The sequence below is a fragment of the Neophocaena asiaeorientalis genome, unplaced genomic scaffold (genome assembly GCF_003031525.2).
Source record: "Neophocaena asiaeorientalis asiaeorientalis breed wild unplaced genomic scaffold, Neophocaena_asiaeorientalis_V1.1 scaffold123, whole genome shotgun sequence".
Lineage (NCBI taxonomy): Eukaryota > Metazoa > Chordata > Mammalia > Artiodactyla > Phocoenidae > Neophocaena > Neophocaena asiaeorientalis.
In genome coordinates this window covers 5806467-5831265 of record NW_020173666.1, presented here as the reverse complement: position 1 = coordinate 5831265, position 24799 = coordinate 5806467, and the positions used below count along the sequence as shown (strand labels likewise).

Below are 24799 nucleotides of genomic sequence, written 5' to 3'. Positions count from 1 at the left end.
TTTCATATATGCAAGGATGGAAAAATTTACCTTTTATGCATCCTTTCTCAAAAAGCTACTGGATGATGTACTCTAACTAAAATGAGGAAGACTGGGATTTAAGAAACAAAGCATCTGAACAGAACTTTCAGGACAGTAGCTACTCAGTAAACCCAGAGAATAACTTCTCCAGATTGTTGCATAGGGACTCCAGGAAGAAAGCCTGGAATGGAGGAATAGTAATTGTATGTTGGAGCATACAAAAAAATATATTACAAGTTTGACAAAGATTCTGGAGAGTTTAACAAAAAATATCAATAGGCACTAAACAAAAATAAATGACAAGGTAGTTATCAACTCCAGGAAAAACAAATGACCATACAAGAAAGGAGCAGTGGTCATATTTTACTGTTTGACTTAGCAGTGAAAAAATTTGTTTAAATCATAATATTATGAACCTTGACTACTGACTTAAACTAATACTGTTACATAACTTTATTGAGGGGAGGGATGGAGGGAAAATGAATTGTGTGGAGAGTGAGGGATCTATCATATTTCCTCTTAAGTCAAGAAGTGAAAAAAAAGTAGTAAATGTATATTTAGGAATAAAAGAGTAAATAGCAGAGAAACAACCAAAATTGTTGTTGTATAAAAATATATAAATAAAGTATGTAAATATAAAATATACACCTCTAGGGAAGGGGACCAAGGAGTGGGAAAGACACTCCTACTTTTTCTTCATAAGCCTAATAGTATTTTCGGCTTTCAAAATTATGAATATGTATTACATTGATTAAAAATATATATTTTAAAAATTAAAATTAAAATATCTCTATGAATACAGAATGTAATCAATATAAAGGAAAACTGGAGATTGTAAGAATAAAGCTCAAATAAGTAACTGACCTCAAACCAAATTACCCTAAAACCCCACACTCATTTAAATTTTACACACTCTTAAAAGCATGCTTTCCTCTCACTTTGTAATTATACCACTTCAAAAAAACAGAAGTCCTACCATCATTGCTTTGATATTGCAAACAGACTACAAAACATCTGATGGATCTTCTAATTTCTCTGATTTATCACAGGAACAAACTGAAAGTACCTCTTTTACCAATATATTCATAACTGATCAAATTCTTAATTTGTACACTGTTCAAGCTTTTGGTCATTAGGGTATACATTAAATGCTTTGGTCTAATCAAACTAACATCTATTGTTTTTTACATTAATACTTACACACTTGACAAATATCCAAACAAACCATAAAATTTATCCTTCCAATCAAGGCAATCGCTCAATTATGAATGACAGAATCAGCTTTAAGCTTTAAAAAAATACATACCTATACACTTAATAGAATGTATTCTCCAGTTATAAATCTAAAACTTTCACTGAAATGATTCCAAACCCTCTCACAATTTCCTCTGAAGTTTGGCCTTTATATAAAAGCAGGCAACACACCCAATTCCATTAGTTTTAAGTCTTCCAGAACCAGACGTGCTGAGGTTTACAAATAAGCAAGTTAGTACTATTCAAACCCGTGAGGGCTTCCCTGGTGGCGCAGTGGTTAAGAATCCGCCTGCCAATGCAGGGGACATGGTTTGATCCCTGGTCTGGGAAGATCCCACATCCCCCCGGAGCAACTAAGCCTGTGCGCCACAACTACTGAGCCTGTGCTCTAGAGCCCACGAGCCACAACTACTGAAGCCCATGTGCCACAACTACTGAAGCCCGTGAGCCACAACTACTGAAGCCCACGTGCCTAGAGCCCGTGCTCCGCAACAAGAGAAGCCACGACAATGAGAAGCCTGCGCACCGAAACCAAGAGTAGCCCCCGCTCACTGCAACTGGAGAAAACCCGCACGCAGCAACAAAGACCCAACGCAGCCAAAAATTAATTAATTTAAAACAAACACATACCCTTCACTTATGGATAATAATGGCTACTTAGTATACACATAATCACCCCGCTTATTGTGGTTTAGCTTTAAAAATAGACAAATTGATTTAATAAAAACCAATTCAAACTTGGCATTTAGGAAAAGTAATTTGTTTACCTCTGTTGGTTTGTAGCAGTCTACGAGAGCTTCCTAGAATGAAATACACAGAAGTTTTATTTTAAAATTCAGTATCATTTTAAAAGTGAAGTCAAAAATCATTTCATATTTATAGTATTATGCGTAACATGGTAAATCAATTTTTCATATTGACTACCTAGAACCACACTTTATTTCAGCATTTGTTGGTCCTCTGAAGATACAAAAAGTTGTACCCTTCTTTTGCAGGAATGCCTTGCACTCTTCAGAATACACACACACACACACACACACACACACACAGAAGCACACACACACACCCATCCTTCTGGCTGCCAATGTGGTTAATAATGAACTGGATACACTTAAGTTGAGACATCCTGTAAGAGATGGTGACAATCATACTGGACGTGGAGAGTAAGAGCCTGGCTGTGATTTAACCACAGAGTAGCCTGTCACATCTCAGCAGGCTTTGGTTGTCCTCCCGTGGGAACCAAAGGGGGTAACCTGATGGCAGCCAAAGCCCCTTTCAAGTTCTTACTTTTAAGAAAAAAATTTTATGTCATTACATTTTTTATAGAACTGGTGGCGGGTTTTTTGTTTTTCGTATTGTAACTTTCAGAACTAGGATGCTATCTTCTCCCAGCTAAATTTACAAACAATAGATAAACATTAAATTGAGACTGTTCACCACTCAAGAGACACTAGCAATTATTAACACATTAAACACATTCAAATGTACCCTTTACTTGCCTTTAGTGATCATTTGCCATCAGTGATAACTAAGAGCCATTAACAGTAAATATCAGTGAACATTAAGAACAATGGCAGGTCAAAGGTTAATTGGTTTTAGAAACTCCCAAATGCAGATTTTAAAATGATAGATTTGACTTCCTGCGGGAAGGGAAATAAATAATTTATTGCTCTGGACAAAGGAGACATGGGGCATCTCAACATCCATTGTATCAGGTGAGCATACTCCAATAAAGGTTATTTTATTAAACAGAATTATACAGTAAACAATCTTATCTAGAAATTAATTCCATGAATGATATAATCCACAACTGCAAGACCAGAAGCCTGAGCTTAGATACTCCAGTTCTAGCTCAGCCCCTCTCCTTCTCATATAACTATGGGACGTCACTTCCTTCTCTGGCAAACAGATCTTTGGAGAGAAGAAAGAAAGAACCATCCTTCTTGGAAAGAAAGAACCATCTTTCTCCCAAGAAGTTAAGGCTGGAGAAACTCATATCTGTAAGGTGCTTTAAGAACTGACTATAGTCAAGACCTGTCTTATCACCAGGGATGCAGTTTGTGAGGGTGAATACCCAGCATCCCATTGCTTTCTCTCTGCAAGCGGCCATTGCCCGAGTGCCGCCCCGGGGCAGAATCAGTGCAAGCCAGCTCAGGAGACCCAAGTGGATTCAAGCATCCATCAAAGGTTCTAGATTTTGAATGCTGCTCACCCGTAATTTTAAAGCTCTCTCTTCTTCACTGTCTGCATCAAGAAGATCGTCAATGTCAATTTCCACATCTGGCATTTCTTCTTCCTGGGGGGCAAATGTGAAAGCATTCTATTTAGTGAGATACTACATTGTACCGAACCAATTTAGTTCAGTTACATAGATGCGTTGACAATTAAGGGGGGTGGGGAAGAAGAGACTAGGAGGAAGGGGAGGAAAAGAAGAAGGAATGGGAAGTAGGAGATAGAGAGAAAGGCGGAAACAGTAGAAAAAAGGAAGAAGAGGTGGGAAGGGGAAGGAGGGAAAAGGAACCGAGGGAGGAGTAGGGAGCAAAGGAGACATACGAGTCACAAAGCGTAGAAAGTAATGCTATTTTAAAAATGACAATTTTCTACTTTCTGGCAAAAAAACTGCACATCTGAGTATGTAATGGGGGATTGGCAGATTATAGGAAGAGTAGTGAGACTTGCAGTTTCCTGCCCAACATCTACCCTTCCCTGATATTTTTTTGGGGGGTGGGGGGGAGGTCCGCATCTCCCTTCCTAGCTCTGGGTCTGGGAAAACCTGAGTGTGCCACGCATTTCTGAGGCAGGGCTCTTGGGTCAATATCACCCCAACCTCAGTTACAGACTCAACCGAGACTAATGGGGGTTCTGGGAACAGCTCTTTCAATAGAAGCGTCCCTGCTGGAGAGCCAGCTGAGGAAGCCTGTAACCTAGAAACTGCCGGCAACAATCGTGCAACCACGAAGGGAGAGCCTGACTCACAGTGGGCAGAGTGGGGAGAAATACGGAAAGAGGGTTCTGGATAACGTCACCGAGTCAAACCACTTCTGAAGCCCACCGACATTCTAGTAAAGCCCCATTATTATGAGTCAAGTTTCATATTCCTGCAGCCAAAGACATCCAGTCCATAACAGAGGGCAGGAAAGTCCAGCTGCAATGCGGTGACAGACCTCACTGATTTGGAATCTACAGCTCCAACCCACAGTAGGTCTTGGCTACCTCACATTCTGTCTGTTACCTGATCTTCCCCACATCTCTGAGAACGCTGAGAGAAAATCGCATTTAGGACAGGGCTGTAATTTTGCATTTCTCCTTCCCACGAGGAGCCACTGGCAGGCCAACTCGTCCCAGCCACAGGGATGGCCGAGGAGTGTCTGCAGAAGCCATGGAGAAACCTGTGTGGGGGACACCTGTGCGGACCCCTGGGCTTAGCCGCTCTGTGCCAGCTGTGTTGTCTGGTCTTCAGGGGCAAGGCTGACCTTCTGAGAACTTCCTTTCTGGTAAAATGCATTTACTAATAATGCTCAACCATTCTCTTTCCTGCTCCAACACAAAAGTGACGACTCAAGTGTTTTGAGGAAACTGAGGGATATTATACACCACTGTGAGTAATAATAAGAAATATATATATTGGTCTCTGCCTCCAGTTCCTGACACAGAGCTCCTAAAACCCTTGTAAATAGGGGTGCTGACTTTTGTTTCTTTACTACGGTGAGATATGCAGTCCATACTGGAAAGCTCAGATAAAGCAGAAGGAAAACTGAACCCAAAGCAGAGGGGCAAATCTAACATCTTAGTCTTATTAAGGTTAAAATCTCTTTTAAAAGTTTGAATAATAATACTAACAAAAAATGGGAAAAAGAAAAGCATATCTCCTGGGCTTTTCTGGTGGCGCAGCGGTTGAGAGTCCGCCTGCCAATGCAGGGGACACGGGTTCGTGCCCCAGTCCGGGAAGATCCCACATGCCGCAGAGCGGCTGGGCCCGTGAGCCATGGCCGCTGAGCCTGCGTGTCCGGAGCCTGTGCTCCGCGAGGGGAGGGGCCACAACAGTGAGAGGCCCGCGTACCGCAAGAAAAAAAAAAAAAAGAAAAGCGTATCTCCTTAGAAAATTCAAATGACCTTAGAACTAGGAAAGAACACTTCTTACTGGAGAGTAGGGAGAGGAGTAAAACTAAAACAGAATCACCTGGCTTCCGAGAATGTCAGGAAAACGTTACAGGGGTGGAGGTGTATCTGCCTATGGGAATATTTGACAGTATGCACCAGGCCCTGAGACTCAATCTACATATGGCAATGAACACAGCATCACTGCCCTCCGCTTAGATCCGGCTGAGCTGCTGTGGCTTTCCCCTCCTACACTAGAAGCCATCCATCCCACACTTTCATCCAGCCAGTGTGTCTCTCAGACTGGCACAGAGCTGCTGTTTCAAATGAGATGCCATTTTTAAGCCCCCTCCAAGGCAGAGCAGGGAGATGGGTACAGATGTGGCCTCCATCAGCAGGGAGGATGCTGGAGGATCCCAAGGCTGTGCTCCATTCAGGCAGGATGGTGCGCACTGCTTCCCTGTATGGGTACCAGCCTCCCTGGCGACTGCGTCCCCTCCACCCTGGCATTCTCTTGCCCCAATGTGGCCTATGCCCGACTTCCGATTTTGTGTATATTTGGAATTGTGGCTGAAAGTAAGACTGCAGGGGGAGGGGGAGTCATTTGGGGAGCCACCAATAGCGGTACAGCTCTCAAGGGTCTGCCAGACTTTCCACAGTGAAAGGATCAGTGGGAACTGAAACACCAGCAAAGAAACTCAGTGGATTGCAGAACAACTGGCAGCCCATGAACACAGATTGCAGCTGGGAAGCTGCAGTGTGGATAAATCACACATGGACCACGTGGACCCTCCCCAGGCCAAAGAATGCTGAAGCCACGGCAATCCAGCCTCTGGAGCAGCGCCGGGCACACGTTGTGTGTGTATTCTAGCAAATGTGGCTCAAGATTAATTCACCTACGTCTACGGCTTGGCGCGGCTTTAATAACCACCGTGTGAGGTCAAAATACCCAGAGCCGATTTCAGCGGACTCTGTTCAAGAAAAGCCAAGCAAAAGCGATAAACCCACAAGTATCAATCTGTGTAACAGTCTATACAGCCTCCCCCTAAGTTCCCCCACTCCTCCCCCTCAAACCGTCATTTGGGTTCAGCATTGATACGTGGTTTGGGCCCCAAGTACGTATTTATGTCATGGTTTAATGAAATCAGGCAGAAGAAGCAGGCTGTAGAAACTGTTCAAGTAATCACAGCTAAGGGGAGCTCTGTGTCTGCTGTTCTGAAAGGAAATAAAAGAATAAGCGAACAATGCCCCCAGCAGAACAGCACAGCCACGGGTTTCCCTGCAAACACCGTTCAGCTTTGAAGCCCGGCCAGCTTTGGTCAAACAGGCTTTTACTTGCATAGCAGAGTCGCACCCACGCAGCAGCCTCTACAATTAGGTGTCCTCTCAGCTCTCCCGCAGGCGCTGACCACATCTGACCCATTTTTCCCAACCCTTGAGGTCTGGGCTGTATTTCGGTTTAAATTCGCTAAGATGAAATCCAGTTAAGAATCCAGTTCCTCAGTCACTGTAGCCACATTTCAGGGCTCAGCTGCCACACGTGGCGAGTGACTGCTGCGCCAGACAGCGCAGACACGGGGCCTTTCACACCGCTGGACAGTACGGCCCTTGAGTCCACTCACCCTCTGGCCCAGACAAAGCAAAGCCTCCTCCCCTCTCAAAGGAGCTTGACGGGAATAGAGAAAACAGCTAGCATCACAAGGTCACTACCAGGCCCCAAGGGCATGTGGCTGGGAAACCCTGGGCTAGGCTTGATGCAAAACAAGTATTCACTGGCTGAGTGATTACAGCAAATCACTAGACATCGGCATTTTCTCCCAACCCATGAGCTTCTCATTACCCCCACCCACTTCTCTCAGAGGCCAGGAGGAGGTCAGGCTCAGCCAGGAGCGTGGAGCAGGGTGGGTTCTGAAGGTCGGCGATACTGAAACCAAAGCCCCACTGAGGACATAGAGATGGGGGCCATGGAGGTACATGTAGGCAGAAAAGACTGATCTAGTATCAAGCATAGAATCCTGTGTATATTTGGTATCAAATATTTTTAATGAGTGTAGCAATAGTCCAGATTCAATTGTTCTCTTGAGCTCTATCTTCTGTATAAAGCAGTATCACTGAATAACCTTGGTGATAGATCAAATCACTTACCAGGGAGTGACTACACCCACAGCCTACTCTGGGGGATTTCCCCACGTTAAACATAGATCTGCAAACAGGGGCTCTGGTGACAAAAACGAAACAACCTCTTAGGAGTGGCTGGGGTAAGTCACCAGCTAACAGCATCCTATATTCACCTTCCTGTTGATACCCACAGAACGAGGCCCTTGACCACGTCTGTGCGTCTCTCTGGTTGTACGTCGTTGAGCATCCACCATACGCGAGCACTGTGTCAACACCGTGAGGCCCTGCTCTGCAGGGGCAGCCAAAGCATAGAAACAAATGATACCCAACGGCACCAAAAGACAGAGACAAACCCAAAGTGCTTTATGATTAAGGAGGGGGAAAACTTCCTCCTGGGGCAGGCGGGGAGGGTTTCACAGAGGAGAGAGCATGTAAGCTGGCCTTGTGGAACGGCAGGATTTGGATAGGTTTAGACGGGGAGAGAGCACGCAAAAGAGGCAGAATGCTATACACAGAAGGCAAAATACAAGGGCTGTTCTAAGTACAGGGTGTAGAAAGGTCCTTGGCCTGGGGCTCAGACAGCTCTGGGCTATGAATATTAATGACTATGAAAGCCAGAATGAGAGCTGAGGCAGGTGGGGGGCTATAAGGAGTAGTGTGGAGTGCGGCAAACAAGAGAAAGCATGCCCCAAGCAAAGGCAGCAAAAAGCAAAACAAAACAACCCTCCATTTCCAACTATTGTAACCTTTTAGGAACACGTGCTCTATACTGCCAGATTTTCCAACTTTTCAGAAAACCTGAAAATACAGATTTTTAATGCTAAAATATCTTTTTTTTTTTAAGTTGGTTTACAACTCTTTAAAATATTGTGAAAGACAAACAAAATCCATCAGCCTTCATGCTGCCAGTTTCTCCTCAGCCTGCAGAGACTGTAGCCAATGAGGGCTCCAGAGCAAGGGTGGGAAATGCTGGGAGAGCCGGCCCAGCAGCAGGGCCCCGGGAATGAGGAGGGGGCAGGGGAGGCTGCTGAGACGTGGCCATCCCGTGGGAGGTATCAGGGCCCGGATGCCATTGGTGGCAAGAATGGAAAGATTTTAAACAGGAAGGGAAAGGGGTGGAATTTGGAGATGAACTGGATGTTGGAGGAGGGAGAAGGGAAAGGTAGAAGGAAGGTGCAGGTTTTGAGCCCGTGAGGTTTTGAAGAAACATGCAGTGACAGAGAGCACAACTGGGACCTCAAAGACACTCACAAACCAACAGGCAGTTCAGAGGGAAGCCACCTCCAGCAGCCACCGACCCTATGCAGAAGGGGGACCCCACACTGCCACTGCACAGGGACACATGGTAGCGCCGAGGGCCAGAGGCACAGCCCCGCGGGGGCAGGACCTCAGCCGGGCCTGCGACCACCCGGGGCTCAGGCACCAGGATGCAGTGATGCAACGAGTATTGTGCTCCCGAAACAGACGGCCTGCGGTGAAAACACACATGCACACTCACACACACTTCCAACTCACCAGAAAGTTCACACCACGAACCCCGTCAAGTGTGGCGTCAGCTGTTAAAAAAATACAAATGCTCGCCGATGTCCACAACAGTGAAGGGGGTAGGAATGCTAAAACAGCTTGAAAATGGATGATGGTTTTCACGCTCCACAACACACAGCTTAAGGGCTCCCCGAAAGTGACAGTGGCTCACAGTTCTCTGCATCTCTGTCCCAAGATATGGACGTGAAGGACCGTGAGATTAGAGTGCGGTGGACACCGTGGCAGTGAGGGAGAAACGTGGGCAGCAGGGGTCGGGGTCGGGGGGCACTGGCCTCTTCTGACAGCCCACACTCCCCAGGGCTCCCCTCCACAGGTCTACGGGGAAACTGGTGTAGGAAAAACCTAAGAAGAACAGAGGCACGCTGCCTCCCAGGGACCATGTGAGTATTACTATTTTCTCTGTGAAAATATTTACAATTCATGCTTTCATTTTAATGACAACCTCAAAACATTTCTATAAGCAAGCACATTTATTCTAAGAATCGTCTGGATGACCATTCTATAATCAGATCAGCCCTGTGTTTATCATCAAGCAGAATTAGGTTAATGACCTAATGAGAAAAAGGCCGAAGAGTAGATTTAATGCATAACTGACTTACTTATTCACACCAAGTGAAGCCTGAAGCCATCGCTCAAAGGACTCTGTGCTACCCGCAACTGTACCTAATTCCTCTCACAGAAACAATGACATCAGCCGTCCCAGGTGATTCACGTTGGACATCTGAGTTCCGTTGGTTGGTTACTTTGTGTTTAATTTGCAATTTTGATTTTGTAATCGGAAGAACCATAGCATAAAGAGTTTTCGTTTTAAGTGGCACATATCTAAATATCATCGTATTAAACCTTTAAATCAGCCCTGGCATCTGCAAGAAATTTTTTCTACTTAAAAAGGAGCCCAGCCTACCCTATGCACATCACTGTGGAACATCAGAACATTGGGGACGAAGCGGAGATCTGGGAAGCTTTCAGGAGGAAAACAGGTCACACACAGAAGGACAGAGAATCAGCGTCACCAAGATTCCCAACAGCAACGCTGTGATCTGGAAGCCAAGGGAACAATCATTCCAAAATCCTGAAGGGAAACGATTTCCAACCTGGATGCCTACGTCCCCCCAGACTGTCGACTAGGAGTTAGAGAAAAACTATAGACATTTAGTGACACATCAGGCCTAATATCTTATATGTTTACCTCCCATTTCAGGAAGAAGTGCTCCAGTGAAACAAAGAAATAAACTACGAAAGTCACCTGTAGCTGTGGACCATGAAGGCCAGAGGGCATAAACAAATCAAGACTGAGGGGGGAGGCTTAAAGAGTTGGGAAGCTGCGAGAAGGGAGCGGAGATGAGCCTATTTTTAATACGGGCATGGGGTCCGCTGCCTGATGGGCACACATCTACTGGGCCACTTCAAGAGGCTGGGGCAGGAGAGGCCTTAAATGGAACTAAAATGGGGCAAACAACTGTAGGTCATTCCAACTTCAACAATGGCGAATGGTACCATCCCATGTTACTAACATGACCCTAATACACACTTGTTTTAGAAGTTAAATAACCTTCAAAGGCTGAAGCTTGCTCAAACAGCAAAATCCCCCAAAGTCCTCCTCTAAAAAGATTAAAATATCCTGACTGAACTTCATCCTATGATGAAGTGAAGGGATGGTTTAACTTACAGTATGCAGAGAGGCTGCTGTCCTTGCTGCCCAGGAGAGCAGGTCTGGACGCCCCTTTATACCACACTCCCCACAGCTAAGGTTCATTTCTGGGGCATCAGCGCATACAAATGACGGCTGCAGCAGAAAGCAGAAAAGCCACAGGGCATGCCCTGTCCCGAGCGCCCCCCTTTCCTCCTGCTTAAGAAAATACACTGTGATACCACTGACGTTATTTTACAAACACCCAGAATATGTTTTAATTTTTTGATAGTTCACTACCTTTATTTGGTCCTTTCACTATTATCATTGAACCAATTACTCGGGACACATCCTCGTGTCACAGCAGCCCAGCTGAGGACTGTCACCTTAACAATCAACAATATAAAACAAATACCAGCTCAGAGATCTAAAGATCCACACCACTGGTCACCTGAACGTCCATGGGACATCTATTTACTGAGGACCTGCTATCTTCCAGAAACTTCCTAGACGCCGGGGATAAAGAATGAATAAGTGACAAAAATACTTGCTCTCACGGAGATTCAACCCTGATCGGGGGGACTTCCCTGGCGATGCAGTGGTTAAGAATCTGCCTGCCAATGCAGGGGACACAGGTTCGAACCCTGGTCCGGGAAGATCCCACATGCTGCGGAGCAACTAAGCCTGTGCGCCACAACTACTGAGCCCACATGCCACAGCTACTGAAGCCCGCACGCCTAGAGCCCGTGCTCCGCAACAAGAGAAGCCACTGCAATGAGAAGCCTGCGCACCGCGATGAAGAGTAGCCCCCGCTCACCACAATTAGAGAATGCCTGCGCACAGCAACAAAGACCCAATGCAGCCAAAAATAAATAACTAAAATAGATAAATTTATTAAAAAAAAAAAAAAACCCTGATGGGAAAGACAGGCAATAAACACCTAAGTACAATATATGATGTAGCACATGGTGATAAATATTTTCAAGAAAAAACAGCAGAGGAGAAGGATAGGGGCTAATACGATGGCTGGGATTTTAATAGGGTGGTCAGAGTAGTGAGAGAAATATATGAAGAATAAACCTGAAGAAGGACCGCGCTGAAATCTGAGGGAAGAGCACCGAAGGGGAACAGAGCAGGTGCCCAGGTGAGTCTGAGAAGCAAGGTTTCCAGGGTCACTGCAGTGGACTTGGGGTAGGGCCCCTGTAAAGACTCTGACTTGGACCCCGACTGAGACAGAAGCCTCTGGGGGTTTGAGCAGGGCATGGCGTGATCTGATTTTCTTTTCTTTTCTTTTTTTTTAACATTTTTATTGGAGTATAACTGCTTTACAATGGTGTGTTAGTTTCTGCTGTATAACAAAGTGAATCAGCTATACGTACACATATATCCCCATATCCCCTCTGATTTACATTTTACAAAGGCTCGGCCTGGCTGCTTTGTGAAGAAAGGGCTGAGGGCATAGGCAGGACCACTTACAAGGCCGCAGAAATAACTGGGTAAGAGATGACACTGGCTTAGACCAGGGCGACTGCACAAAATGTATTCTGTTCTTATTTGGGTCACCGCTAATCCAAACCTCAAAGGGCAAACTCCTCTATGTGTAGCTGCACAGGTTAACAAGGGGGGCTGAGCCGGAGCGTTTTGCGAGGAGTTGACCTCAAGGCCCCCTGTTGAGCTCGGTGGGTGCAAGAGTGGGTGTGAGCCGTTGGCAGTGAGGGAGGGCACCTGGCGAGGGTGCCCAGGCCGAATGCTAGGGGAGACGACCTAGATGCTGCCTGGGAAAGCGTGGAGCCCGCTGAGGGGCTCTCCCCAGGCTGCACCCCGGTTTCCTTCCCTACCCTCCATGCACACCGCTCCCCTTCCACAGGGCAGCCGGGGTGGGGGCCTCTTCTACCCCCAAATCTCTGCCCTTCCTAAAACATTTAGCAATTCGTTTGAACAAAGGGTTGTCTCTGGAGAGATCATCGTAACTCTCCAGACAGGGTTTTTAAAAAAGGACTCAGAGTCGGGGCAGAAAGGGTTATACGTCCCATCCTTGGTCCCAGGAGCTCATGAGGCCACATCCTTCTGTGATAAAAGGACACCAGGGAGATCTGGGTCAGACCCTGCATGTTCCCACACAGGCCTCAGGCGGCGCTGCTTCTCAGCACATATGACACCCCTCTGGCAGGGGACACATAGTGGTGGGCCCAGTGCACGGAGTTTGGAGAGAGACAGGGCCAAGTTTAAATTCTGTCCCTCCCCCTTACAACTGGCATGCGAGGGGCAAGATAACTCACCTCCCTAACCCTGTCTCCCACACCTGTAATTCTCAGGGCTGGATAAGAAGCTGGCCTGAAGGTGCCTGGCCAGGTAGTGCAAAGTAGCAAATGGTAACATGACCTCAGAAGGTGCTCAGTTGACTGGACACTATCACTTCATTCCTCTTTAAAAATAAATAAATAAAGTTCAATGTAAATGTCTCTTCCAAGAACTCTTTCATGCCTGATGCCTGAAAATGGTAAGTAAAGACCTAGCACACTGACAACTTATTCAAAAACATAAGGACTGGGCTTCCCTGGTGGCGCAGTGGCTGGGGGTCCGCCTGCCGATGTGGGGGACGCAGGTTCGTGCCCCGGTCCGGGAGGATCCCACGTGCCGTGGAGCGGCTGGGCCTGTGAGCCATGGCCACGGGGCCTGCGTGTCTGGGGCCTGTGCTCCGCAGCGGGGGAGGCCGCGGCACTGGGAGGCCCGCGTACCGCAAAAAAAAAAACAAAAAAACAAAAAACATAAGGATTAAGAGGAGAAAAGAAAATGTAAGCAAAAATCCCCAGATGCAGAGCTTTCTGGAAACAATAACACTTGGTTCTGCATTTCTGCATATGAATATTATAACAATGCCAAAGTGACAAGAAAACTGGGAGGTTGTCCCTAATGAGGTATTTGAAAATAAGGGATGGCTAAGGCATATCATAAGGATGACAGGGACACCCTTCTTAGCCACGGCATACCTGAGGACAGTGGGGACAGGACATCCTAAAGGCTCCGGTTACAGCAGATGCTCAACCACCACCCTCACGCTCCCTGGGCTGACTGACACCTCTGCCTGGCCTCTGACCCTCTCATCTCCATGGCAGCACCGGCATCATGAGGAACACCTCACGTAAGCTCCCAAGTGGGCACCAAGGGAGTGGAGGACACAGACATTAGGACACCATGAAAAGACAGGAGGGGCCGGGCAGCTCCAAAACATAAGACGAACAAGGCAACTCAGCAATGATCTCAAATTGGTCCCGGACTGCAGGCAATGAATGAGGACACTGGGGAAGAATAAAGTAGTGTGCCAAAGGACAGGGCTGACGTCGTCCAAGGAGGGCAAGAGGCAATGGTCGTGCAGCCTGTCTCCAAGAAGTCACACTTGGCTATGACCCGCTTCCCATCCATTCAGTGATCTGGCCAGGAACGTCTTCTGATAAAAGATGGTATACACTCACCTTTGCAGTAGAACTGCTTAGGGACCAAGCAAAACTTTTTAGGCTGGAAACCCTCAATTTACCCCCAGGGTGTCACAAAGGCAATAATAACGCAAAGTGTGGTACAGCCCAATTCTTAGAGAAGGCAGTTCTCCCAGCTACCAAAACTTTCACTGAATCATTCCAATGGGAATATGGAGTCACTGTGATGTCCTGAACATGGAACACTGAATCCAGTCATTTTCCAGCTCCTGTCTTGGGAAGGCTCCTAAATCAGCCAAATGTCTTCAGGAGTGACAGGTGAGGAGAAGTGCAAGACTGAGAAGATGATGTGGAAATGCCACTTGGAAGAGACGCCAGGCACCAAAAAGAAATTGTGATTTCCACAAGGAGACTTCCAGGTACAGACCGGTAGCCACGGTGCAGATGGAATTCGAAAGACTTGGTGAAAGGAGCTATCAAATCACGAGAAGACGTGCAGGAGCCTTCATGCATATCACTAAGTGAAAGAAGCCCATCTGAAAGGACTACATACTGTATATGTAAGTCATACTGTATGACATTCTAGAAAAGGCAAAACCATGGAGACAGTAAAAAGATCAGTGGATGTCAAAGGCTCACAGGAAAGGAGGGTTGAATGGGTGGAGCACGGGGCATTTTTAGAGCAGTGAAATTACTCTGTATGAAACTGTCATGGTGGATCGGTGTCATTACTGTCAAATCCCACAGAATGTACAACACACAGAGCGAACCCTAATGTAAACTATGGACTTCAGTTAATAATAACGTATCAATATTGGCTCATCAATTTAACAAATATACCAGACTAGATACCAGTTGTTAATCACAGGGGAAACAGGGAGGGGCGGGGACCGTGACAGGTGTATGGGAGTTCTGCACTTTCCGCTCAGTTTTTCTATTAATGTAAAGCTGTTCTAAAAATAAAGCCTACTGATTAAAAAAGAGAGAGAAAGACTATCGTTTGGTGATGACAACACACAGCAGTGTCAGAGGCTGACCCTCCCGTTAATGGCCACGTGAATCCTTATTACAGTATACGGAGGTGTAAAAGGTCCCAAGTGTGAGTCAAACTATGACATTCAGCCAACTTAGGTGTATCCAGGCACTTAGCTCCACCACGGACCAGGATGAGGGTGTAGGATGAGGACCCTGGGGGCAGACTGAAAGGAGCCTGCTGGGCCTGACTGGAGGGTTCAACTTCATGCTGAAAGGGCCACATCGGTGTCAGAGAGTACATGGGCCCAACTGCCATTGGTCAAACACCAGCCTCAGGGAGACAGGCCAGCCCTCTCGTCCCCCCTTAAAAGTCATTTAACGAGAATTTCCATGAGAACTCAGCAGACCAAAGGGAGAGCTGCTTTATAATTAGCATAATAATTTACATTTAATGAGGGCTTACTCTGTGTAGGCAATGTGACTATTCAAGGATACCTTGCCCCCTGACCCCTCCTCTCCCTCTGTCCCCACCATCAAATCATCACCAAGTCTATCAATTCCACGGCTTAACTGTCTCCTGAACCTGCACTTTTACCACCTTCCAAGTCTAAGCTAAATCATCTCTTGCCTAAATTATTCCAGGACTCTCTTAATGGCCTCCACACATCCACTCTCATTCCCCCTCCAAATAGCTTCCAACTTTGAGAACACAAATCTGTCACTGCCCTGCTGAGAACGTTTAGTGGTTTCCCATCGTTCTTAAAAGCCAAATTCTTAACACAGCCTACCAGGCTCTGGATGCCGGGCCCCTGGCCTCCTCTCCAGCCTCATTTAATTCCTCCTCACACTCCCCACTTAGGCCTCCACAGGGCCTTTGCACATGCTGCGTGCATATGTGATATGCAATACTCATTAGCTCAGCAATTACTTCCTTGGTCTCCCTTGTAACGAGGTCCCCCTCCCCACCCCTGAAAAGTGCGTTCCTAACATCATGCATCTCTCCTTTGTGCACTTACCAACAGATAAAATCTACATCTGTTGGTCTCCCTCCCTAAACTCCAAGTCCATAGAGCAGCGCCTTGCACAGGGCCTGGCACACAGTAAACCCCTGATAATCATTTTTTGACTTAAAGAGTGAACAATTCCCAGAGGTGGGTATTATTATCATCTCTATTTTACAGATGGAGTGTGTCAGGGTCTTGACTAACGGGGCTGATAGGTTTAGTTTCAAACCCGGACAACCTGACCCAACACGTGTGCTCTATGTCTTTCAGGATGAGGCACTGTTGGGGAAAAGCTCTCTCCCTTTGATTTCCGTGAACTTTGGAGCAGCGAGGGAGAATGGCAGAGCCTTGTCAGTGGTGGGGGGCCAGCAGCCAGGGAGCCCTCCAGGCGCTCAGCACATCAGAAGCAGCCGGGGCACCCACGGCAATCTGGAAGCAACTCTAAATTTCCACAGACCACACCCTTTGTGAGATAGAAGCAAATGGACTCAGGGTTTTAGGGCAAGTCAGGGAATGACTAACCATTTCCAGAGAACATGCTAAACCGCCAACTGGAGGCCTGGGCCTCACCTGTGACAAATCCTATGGAGGTTTTTTGATTTAGACATTGCCGTTCTCTGAGTCTGTTACATCTGCACCTGAGGGGACTTGTCCACAGGGTGGGAGCCAGGGGCTGAGCCAGTGCCCACTACCCTCCAGTCAGTAGTGAGAAAGGAGTGCTCCCCAGGCTGGAAGCTGGAACTGGATGGATTTCCTTAGGGTGCAAAGGATAAGCCTAAGTCTGGAGACTTGGGTAGAGAAGGGTTCAAGGTTACTGAGAAAAAAAAAAACCTCAGCTGCTCTGTAGAAGCAAGTAATTAGGACCCTGACACCAGAAGGTGCGGTTGTGATGTGTCGCTAAGTCTCCTGGGGCTAAAATCGAGTTTCTTTAAGATCTGATATTTGGAAACTTACATGGTTTTAAAATGTATGTCCAGTGATTGTTTATTATTGTTCTTCTACAAAAGTACTCAATTAAAATGTCAGCTGGTTGCAACCACGTCACTGAAGATTTAAAGTGCACTTGAAGAGAATTTTAAAGTGTGCCTCGGAGACTCAATGTGGGACGGCAAAAGAAATCAAAGGTTGGGAAACCCCAGGTGCACGATGAAAGCAGGGGGAAAGGGCAAGAGCTCCCTTCTCCAACTGTTGATTCCCCACTTGGAGAGATTTTTCCAGAGCACTGCTCAGCTAGCAACTTGAAGGTCTCTTTCTCAAGTCACGATGCATAGAATACCTGCCCCTGAAGCCCCCTGTGGAGGTGCAGATTCCCGGGCAACCCCCTCAGGGTCATCTGGACCCTAACGTGTAGGGAGGAACTCAGAAGTCCCGCAGGTAACCGGAGCCCAGGGGAACTGAGGCCAATTACAGCTTGCGAACCACTGCTTCAGGAGGTTCTGAGCGTCTTCTAAGATAGTGACAACAAAAAAAGGAAAAGCCTTTCCTTGTCTGTGGTGGCTGATTTCCACAGCCCTTTCAAAACCTTCATTCTACACTGGTTGCCTACCAGGGGCTGGGCAGGGGCTGGGTGCTGAGGACTAGACCAAGAACAAGATGGGAGACCCACACCTGTGCACAGAGGATGCTGACGGAGGCAGGTGGCTGCTACCCAAAGGCACGCTGCCACTTGGCCGTGGCAGCAAAGCTCAGCTAAGCGAGCGGGAGCCGGCCGCCCCGTCCCGACCAAATCAGGGGCCCGGGAGGTTCCCTCCAGGCCCAAGGCCGCCGCTGCACTGCTGCTGCTCAGGACCCTCTGCAAACAGATGGCACTGCTGCGATCACCTGAGTGTTTCCCAACTCCTGCCGGGGCCTCTATTTTGGAAATGAGTCCCCAAAAAGCCATCTTCCATAGCTTTTGTAATTGTGCAGGTCTTAAACATAGGAAAATGCCCAGGATAAAGGAAGCTGCGGCAGGGGGAATTGAGCCATCCACCAGCCCTCATCAAGGAGCTGCCCTCCTCCCGCGGGGGATGGAGGTCATCTGACAACAGCGCAGCCAGAGCAGGGCCTAACCCAGGGCCTCCACCTCATCAACCGTGGCAGTCAGGGGACAGATGTCACAGGCAGATTGCTTCCACACTGGAAGGCGATACCTACCACCAGACATCCCATAACAGCCTGGAATTCAGCAATCTGCCCACCTACAAAGCAGCCCTTTAACTTTTGGGCCACCAGCCCCCTTCTCCCTCACTTCACAGATCCCAGGGACGGGGTTAACATCAAATTCAATTCAAACACATGGTGCCTTTTACACGCAAGCCAAGTGCCCTCCGGAGCCACAGGTCTGCTGGAGCAGCTTCTGGAAGCGGGTGCTGGTGAGAAGAGGTCCACAGTGGAACCTCCTAGACAAAGGACAGGGAATAGAAAGCAGTCTTCACCTGAACTGAACCTGCAGCGGGTCCAGTTTAAATTCTCAGGCGGGGCTGAGGTTTCACCCTGGATCCCTCTCCTGACTTTCTCTCTCCCACAGAAATACTCCCCCATCCTCCACTTGTACGTGGCCGGAGGAAGGCAAGTTCGGCTGCTAATCCCCGTAACCCCCTCGGCAGTCCTTCTAGGACAGTTTGAATTGTTCCCCCAGGCTACGTGTCTGGGAACTAAAGGGGTGAAGCAAGCATCAGAAGTTCAAGGCCTAGTCAGTGGTGAATGGAAGGTTACTAGGTTTATGTGGCACCGCGGGCAGGGGAGGGGAGGACGCCCAGGCCTTCCTGAAACCTGGGAATTCTCATCTGTCTTCCATAAATGCTGTCAGCCCTGATTATGATAGAGCGTCCCCTTTACGATAACAACTTTGTAACTTAGACCCTGGGCAAGTCACATACAATTCCAGTAATCCCCAAAACTCCAATTCCGTTATTCTGATTCAGTCACAAAGTAAACTTCAACGGATGAGGCAGCAGGCTGTCACCTCACCTCCATCTGTGACTTTAGCTACTGGAACAGACACTCATCTGAGATCACAAACACTGGCAGATGGAACAGGAGCAAGGGGTGCCATACTTTTTCATTTTAACAAATGAACGGATTGAACTACAGATTTATTTTTCAAAGGGAAAAAATGGTGACAAATAACAAGGGGGGCAAATTTCTTGCATTTACTACGTTTTTATTCCCAGAAAGGTACTGAATGGTCTCATCTTTCCCCAAAGCTTTATTTATTTTGTCCTGAGCAGAGAACAATTTGGATTGAAGATGATACACTCAAAACTACCTTACCAATTTTTTCAAAAAGTCCTTAGAACAGAAATTAGTTTCAAGAGTCCAATGCTTGCTCCTACTCCGCTAAATATTGACATAGGGCTTCCCTGGTGGCGCAGTGGTTGAGAGTCCGCCTGCCGATGCGGGGGATGCGGGTTCGTGCCCTGGTCCGGGAAGGTCCCACATGCCGCGGAGCGGCTGGGCCCGTGAGCCATGGCCGCTGAGTCTGCGCGTCCGGAGCCTGTGCTCCGCGGCGGGAGAGGCCACAACAGTGAGAGGCCCGCGTACCGCAAAAAAAATAAATAATAAATAAATAAACATTGACACAAATGGGGGAAGAAGGCCTCACACCTAGTGGGCACTCCATAATTATCTGTGAGCGACTGCCTGAATGATTTATCTGAGTCCCGATGGGCCTCTGCACCAACAAGCTAACTCCGCTGTTACAAAGGCAAGCAGGGTTGAAGATGTACAATGGCCCAGTTGCCCGCATGACCATAAATCTTCGCCAGCCTCTAGGCTGCCTGAAGCAGCCCAGCTAGTCCTCAGCAGGCATAACGACAGTATATTGTGATGATTCCCTTCTGAAAACCCTGTTGTTATTCCTACTTGGAAAGGGAGGGTCTACTAGGACTATAGTCCTCAGAGTCTATGACACAGGACAGGAGAACCCCGTTTCCCCCTCACTGAGACAGGTTCTTCTGCCCAGACAGTGACCAGGCCAAAGGGTCTCGGGCCTTCTCCCCTCGGTATCCAGTGAGCATCAGTAGATGGGGTGCCAGCCATTCAGGGCAACCACTGCCCACAAGCGGACACTGTGTTAGCACCTGGAGTCTCCAGCCGCCCGCACTCTGCAGTCATTGGCACATTAAATCTCATCACGGTCACTAGCACATTAAAACTTATCAAGATGTATATCTGCTGTCTCCTCCAACAAACTCAGACCTCCAGGAGCGCGGGGGCTGTGCTTCATTTATTTTAGTAACCTTCATGTATAACATGGTATCCAACCCACATACCCACACAGTGAAATTTTTATTGAGTGAATAAATGAAACCTTCTCCCAACTAAAATACTTAGGCCTAAAGCTTTACCATTAAACACACTTTCTAGATTATTCAAGTTAAGAATGAGGAAGCCATATAATCGCATGGGTATTTAATTTCCTCTTGAAATTGACCCAGAACTGGAGATAAGATAATCATGCAGGCTATATAAGAGAGGCTGTAGATAGTAACTGCTCTAGGTATGTAAGTAAAGATAGTCCAAAGAGAAAGTGGGCATACGTTCTTTTTATAATTCTTGCCTTTGTTGATTGATTCAACCCAGACAGAGACCCGCTTGGATCTATTGTCATATTTATGAACTGCCTCGATCTCACCTTTAAATTCAATATCAATAATTAAATTCAATAAGCATCAGTACTTAAACAAGAGGATTTCCCCTTGACTCACTGAGACGTTATAGAATAGAAAACATCTACTGCCAAGGAGTTTAAATAAATGAAACAGGGTTTTAAACTATGGAACAAATTATAAGAGCATCTTTTACATTTTGTAGTCGGCCAAGGCAGGCATTTAATCAAGTTTACAAATGCCAGAACTGTTGGTGCTAAAGGTGAAATGAAGCAAGTGTAGCCAGCTTCTTACTAAGTAAAAGGGTTAGTAATGTCAGAATGAGCAGAGGCCGGTGTAACTCTATACAAAGTAAAATATTTTAAATGAGAAGTTTTCTCATCACTTCAAAATAACATTCAAAAACCCATCCTAGGATAATAAACTGTTACTTGGTAGACAATTGGAGAGTTCTTCCTTTAATTAATGGAAAAAGAATGATTTGTAATTGACATGTAAATTATGGTGGGACATTATTTGGTTCTCATCACTAAGTTACACACACCACTTAGAAGCCCTGTTGACTGTATCCTTCTGTACACATTCTTTAAAAAGAAAACAAACAGAGCTGTGCAATACAAAGATAAATCTTGGCTCAAGCTGTGTCCAAATTCTCAGAAGGGGATAAGAGAAGGGTAATCAAAATGGAAGAGGGATTTGGGGGAAAAAGAGCTAAGAAAACCATGCCCACATCAGGCATTCAATGAATGTCTGCCAGAGAACTGGATGAGAGGCAGGGTAAGGAGGCTTAGGACAGTGGTGTCAGGAGCCACATCATAGGAACGACAGTTGAAGGAAACGGGGAATGAGCTATTATCAAGCCCAGCTGTTCAAAACCAGAATGGGCTGCACTGGAAGGCCATTCCAGACCTGAATGACCCAGAAGAGGCGGATGGAGGGCGCCATCCCTCCTCCAGACTATAGTCTCCTTCTGTTTTTCAATGTTGATTCTTGGGCCCTTTCTCCAGAGATGCAGATGAAGTAGGCCTGGAGTGGCTTTAGAAAACTCCACTGATGACTCTGATAAGCAGTAAGCTTGGGAAACACAGGACTTGATAACCTCTAAGCTTTTCCCTCCATGAATCAAGGCCTGGCCCCTACCTGTTGTCCAGTGGTAGCCTAAACAAATGATTTTTACTTTGCAGTTAAACAAGAGATTAAGAGAGGAGACATGCAGAAAGGGAACCGAGCACTCAGAATATTCCAGGGCGTATCTCCTACGGGAAGCTTAGAAACAGACAAAACGGAACTGCAAACCAAGTGATTCATTCTGCACATCGAGTCTGAAAGCTCCCGCCTCCACATACATGGGCGTCCACACCTGGAATGCTCTTCCATCCCCATCTACACCTCACTCCCAGCTTAAGACCACTCTGGTGCCTGAAACCACTTCCTTGTAGAACAGATGGCAGGGTAAGATCTCTCTCTTTCAAAGCCTCATATCGGGATGGCACTTAAATAATGATTCTAAAAATAGGTGTTATGCACATGTCTTTTCTGTCATGCTATCGAGAACAGTCTGAGAGCATTATACAGTCTAATTTATTTTTGTGTCCCTCCCAATTCTAAGCACCGTTCTTTGCGCATAGTGACCATAAGTAAACATCTGGCAGATAAATTCATTCCTCAGATATTTATTGAGTGCCTACTATATGCAAGGCATTGTTCTAGGTACTAGGAATAGAGTAGGAAACAAAATAGACAAAATCCTTGTCCTCCTGGAACTTATTTAGGTATGCAAAATAATGTTAAATGGAGATAAGGAAAATTAGAGCAAGAAAGGGATATAGGAGGGGTTGAGGTATTCCAATACCAAAAATGTTGACTGTGGAAGGTTCACTGTGAGTAACGTGCTGAAGGAGGTGAGGGAGTGAAACATGTAGGTGTCCAGGGGAAGACTGTCCCAGGCAGAGGAACAGCAAGTTGCAAAGCCCTGGAGAGGAAACACACATGGCTTGTTCAGGAAAAGAGTGAAGGGAAAAGAAGGGGAAGATCAGAGAGGTAACGGGGTGGGGGTGAGGGTCAGATCATGCAGACCCTGTAGATCAGAGGAAAGACATACACGATTTGACTTACAGTAACAGGATCACTCTAGCTCCTGTGTTGAGAATAAAGGGGTAGGAGGCAAAGGAGGAAGAAAGGAGAACAGGTAGAGCTAAAATAATCCAGGCAAGAGAAGTAGGTGATACAGATCACGGTAGAGGCGGTCAGACTCTGGTTATCCTTTGAAGGTAGAGCCAATGGGATTTGCTGACTGCTGGAACACAGGATGCAAGGAGAGGACGGCTCCAAGGTTTCTGACTTGAGGAACCATTAGGATGGGGCTGCCATTTCTGAGATGAGCAAGATGGGCTGGAAGAGCAGTTGGGGGAGGGATGGAGCTACAGGTCAGAGCTTGGTTCTGGACGTACTGAGGCTCAGCCACATTCTAGGTATCTAAGTGGAGATGTAGAGGATGCTGTTGGATATGTAAGGATGAAGTTTGATGGACAGGTCCAGGCTAGAGACATAAATTTCACAAGTGTATAGATGACATTTTAAGCTATGAAACCAAATAAGAACCCCCACGAAATGGAATGTAGAAAGAAAAGAGAAAAGGTCTGAGGGCTAATCCTTGAGACCTCTAACGTGTAGAAGTTAGAAAGATGTGGGAGGGTGTTTGGAAGGTCTTCCCTGAAGAAAACCAGACCACAAAGTCTGGGAGAATTTGCTGATTCTTCAGATATGGAAATCCTCACAACAAAGATAACAAGGCAGGGAGTCAAGATGGCGGACTAGGAGGACGCGGAATTCGCGTCTCCTCACAACTAGGGCACCTGCCAGGCCCCGGTGGGGGACCACGGACACCTAAGGACACGGGAGGAACCCCCAGCGACCGGGTAGGACGTGGGGCGTGGGGGGAGTGAAGGGGGAGGAGAAGTGGAGGCGGGACGGGACTGGCGTCCCTGAGGGGCGGTTGGGGGAGGGGAAGGGATCCCACGCCCGAAGGGGGAAACTGGGGCACCATTGGGAAGGCAGAGGATCAAAAGGGAGCGTGGCCAGCTTTCCCCTGCCCACTTGGGCCCCCAGGAACCTGCTGAGATCCCGGGCCTGATCCTCTGCCCACCAAGGCCCCCTGCAGCCATGCGGGTCCTGAGGGAGCGGGAGGAAGGGAAGGGCGAGCAAAAGCAAAGGCCGGGCCTACAGGGCCGGCACCCCTGAGGGGTGGCTGGGGGACGGGACGAGTTCCTACACCCAGTGGGACCCACCCCCAGTTAGGGGTCCAGCGGGGACAGGGTTGACCCTGGGGGAGATGGTGGGGGAGGGGCATGAAGGGAACGGGGCCAGTGCTTCCCCTGTCCACTTAGGCACCGGGAAGCCTCTTGGGCTCCCGGGCCTAATCCTCTGCCCTCCGAGCCTCCCTCCTGCTGCGCACAGCCCAAGCCCCGCCCCTACAACCCCCCCAGCCTCCGCCGCCAGGGCCCCACCTCTATACTCAGAGACGCAGAGCTAGGCCTAAACCGCACCCACACACCCTCCTCAGGGCCCTGCCTCCAAGCTCCAGAACTCCACACTCCGAAGGCCCTCCTTTCCATGTGCTGCCTCTTCTCTTCTGTGCAGGTCCTAAGCAGAGGCCCCGCCCCATGCTTGAACGTCGCCCCACCTAGGCTCCGCCCCACATTCAACTGTCACCTCCCCACCCGCCTAGGTCCCATCCCACCCTAAATCCTGCCCCTGCCTAAACTCCACCCCCATGGCCAAGGCTTTTTTTTTTCTTTTCTTTTTTCCTCTTCTGGATTGGGGTCCTGTTTTACCTTGTTAATTCATTGTTGTTGATTCTTTTATATTTTTATTTTTCCTGATAAATCTTTTATTTTTCTAATTTTATTTTATTCTTTTTACTTTGTTAGTGATCTCTCCTTTTGGCTTGTTTCCTCCCCCCACCCTTCCTTTTTTCTGTTGTGATTTTATTTTACCTTGTTGCAGTTGTTTCAAATATAGTTTTATTTTTCCAAAATATTTTTTGTCTGTCTAATTGTATTTGGTTTTTTATTCTTTGGTATTGTACTGCTCCTTTTTTCTTCCTTTTTTTTTTTTTTTTTTTTCCGC

General features: G+C 47.2%; 1 protein-coding gene across 1 annotated transcript in view; it reads right to left on the bottom strand.

Annotated features, from left to right (window-relative positions):
- The window catches only part of PPP1R14C (protein phosphatase 1 regulatory inhibitor subunit 14C), an 83603-nt gene that overhangs the window by 17481 nt on the left and 41323 nt on the right, over positions 1-24799 (bottom strand). The window contains exons 2-3 of the mRNA XM_024747983.1: positions 3488-3571; positions 2043-2075 (exon numbers count right to left, since the gene is read on the bottom strand). Of these exons, the coding sequence (XP_024603751.1) occupies positions 2043-2075; positions 3488-3571 (117 nt within the window). The remainder of the gene's footprint in view (positions 1-2042; positions 2076-3487; positions 3572-24799) is intronic.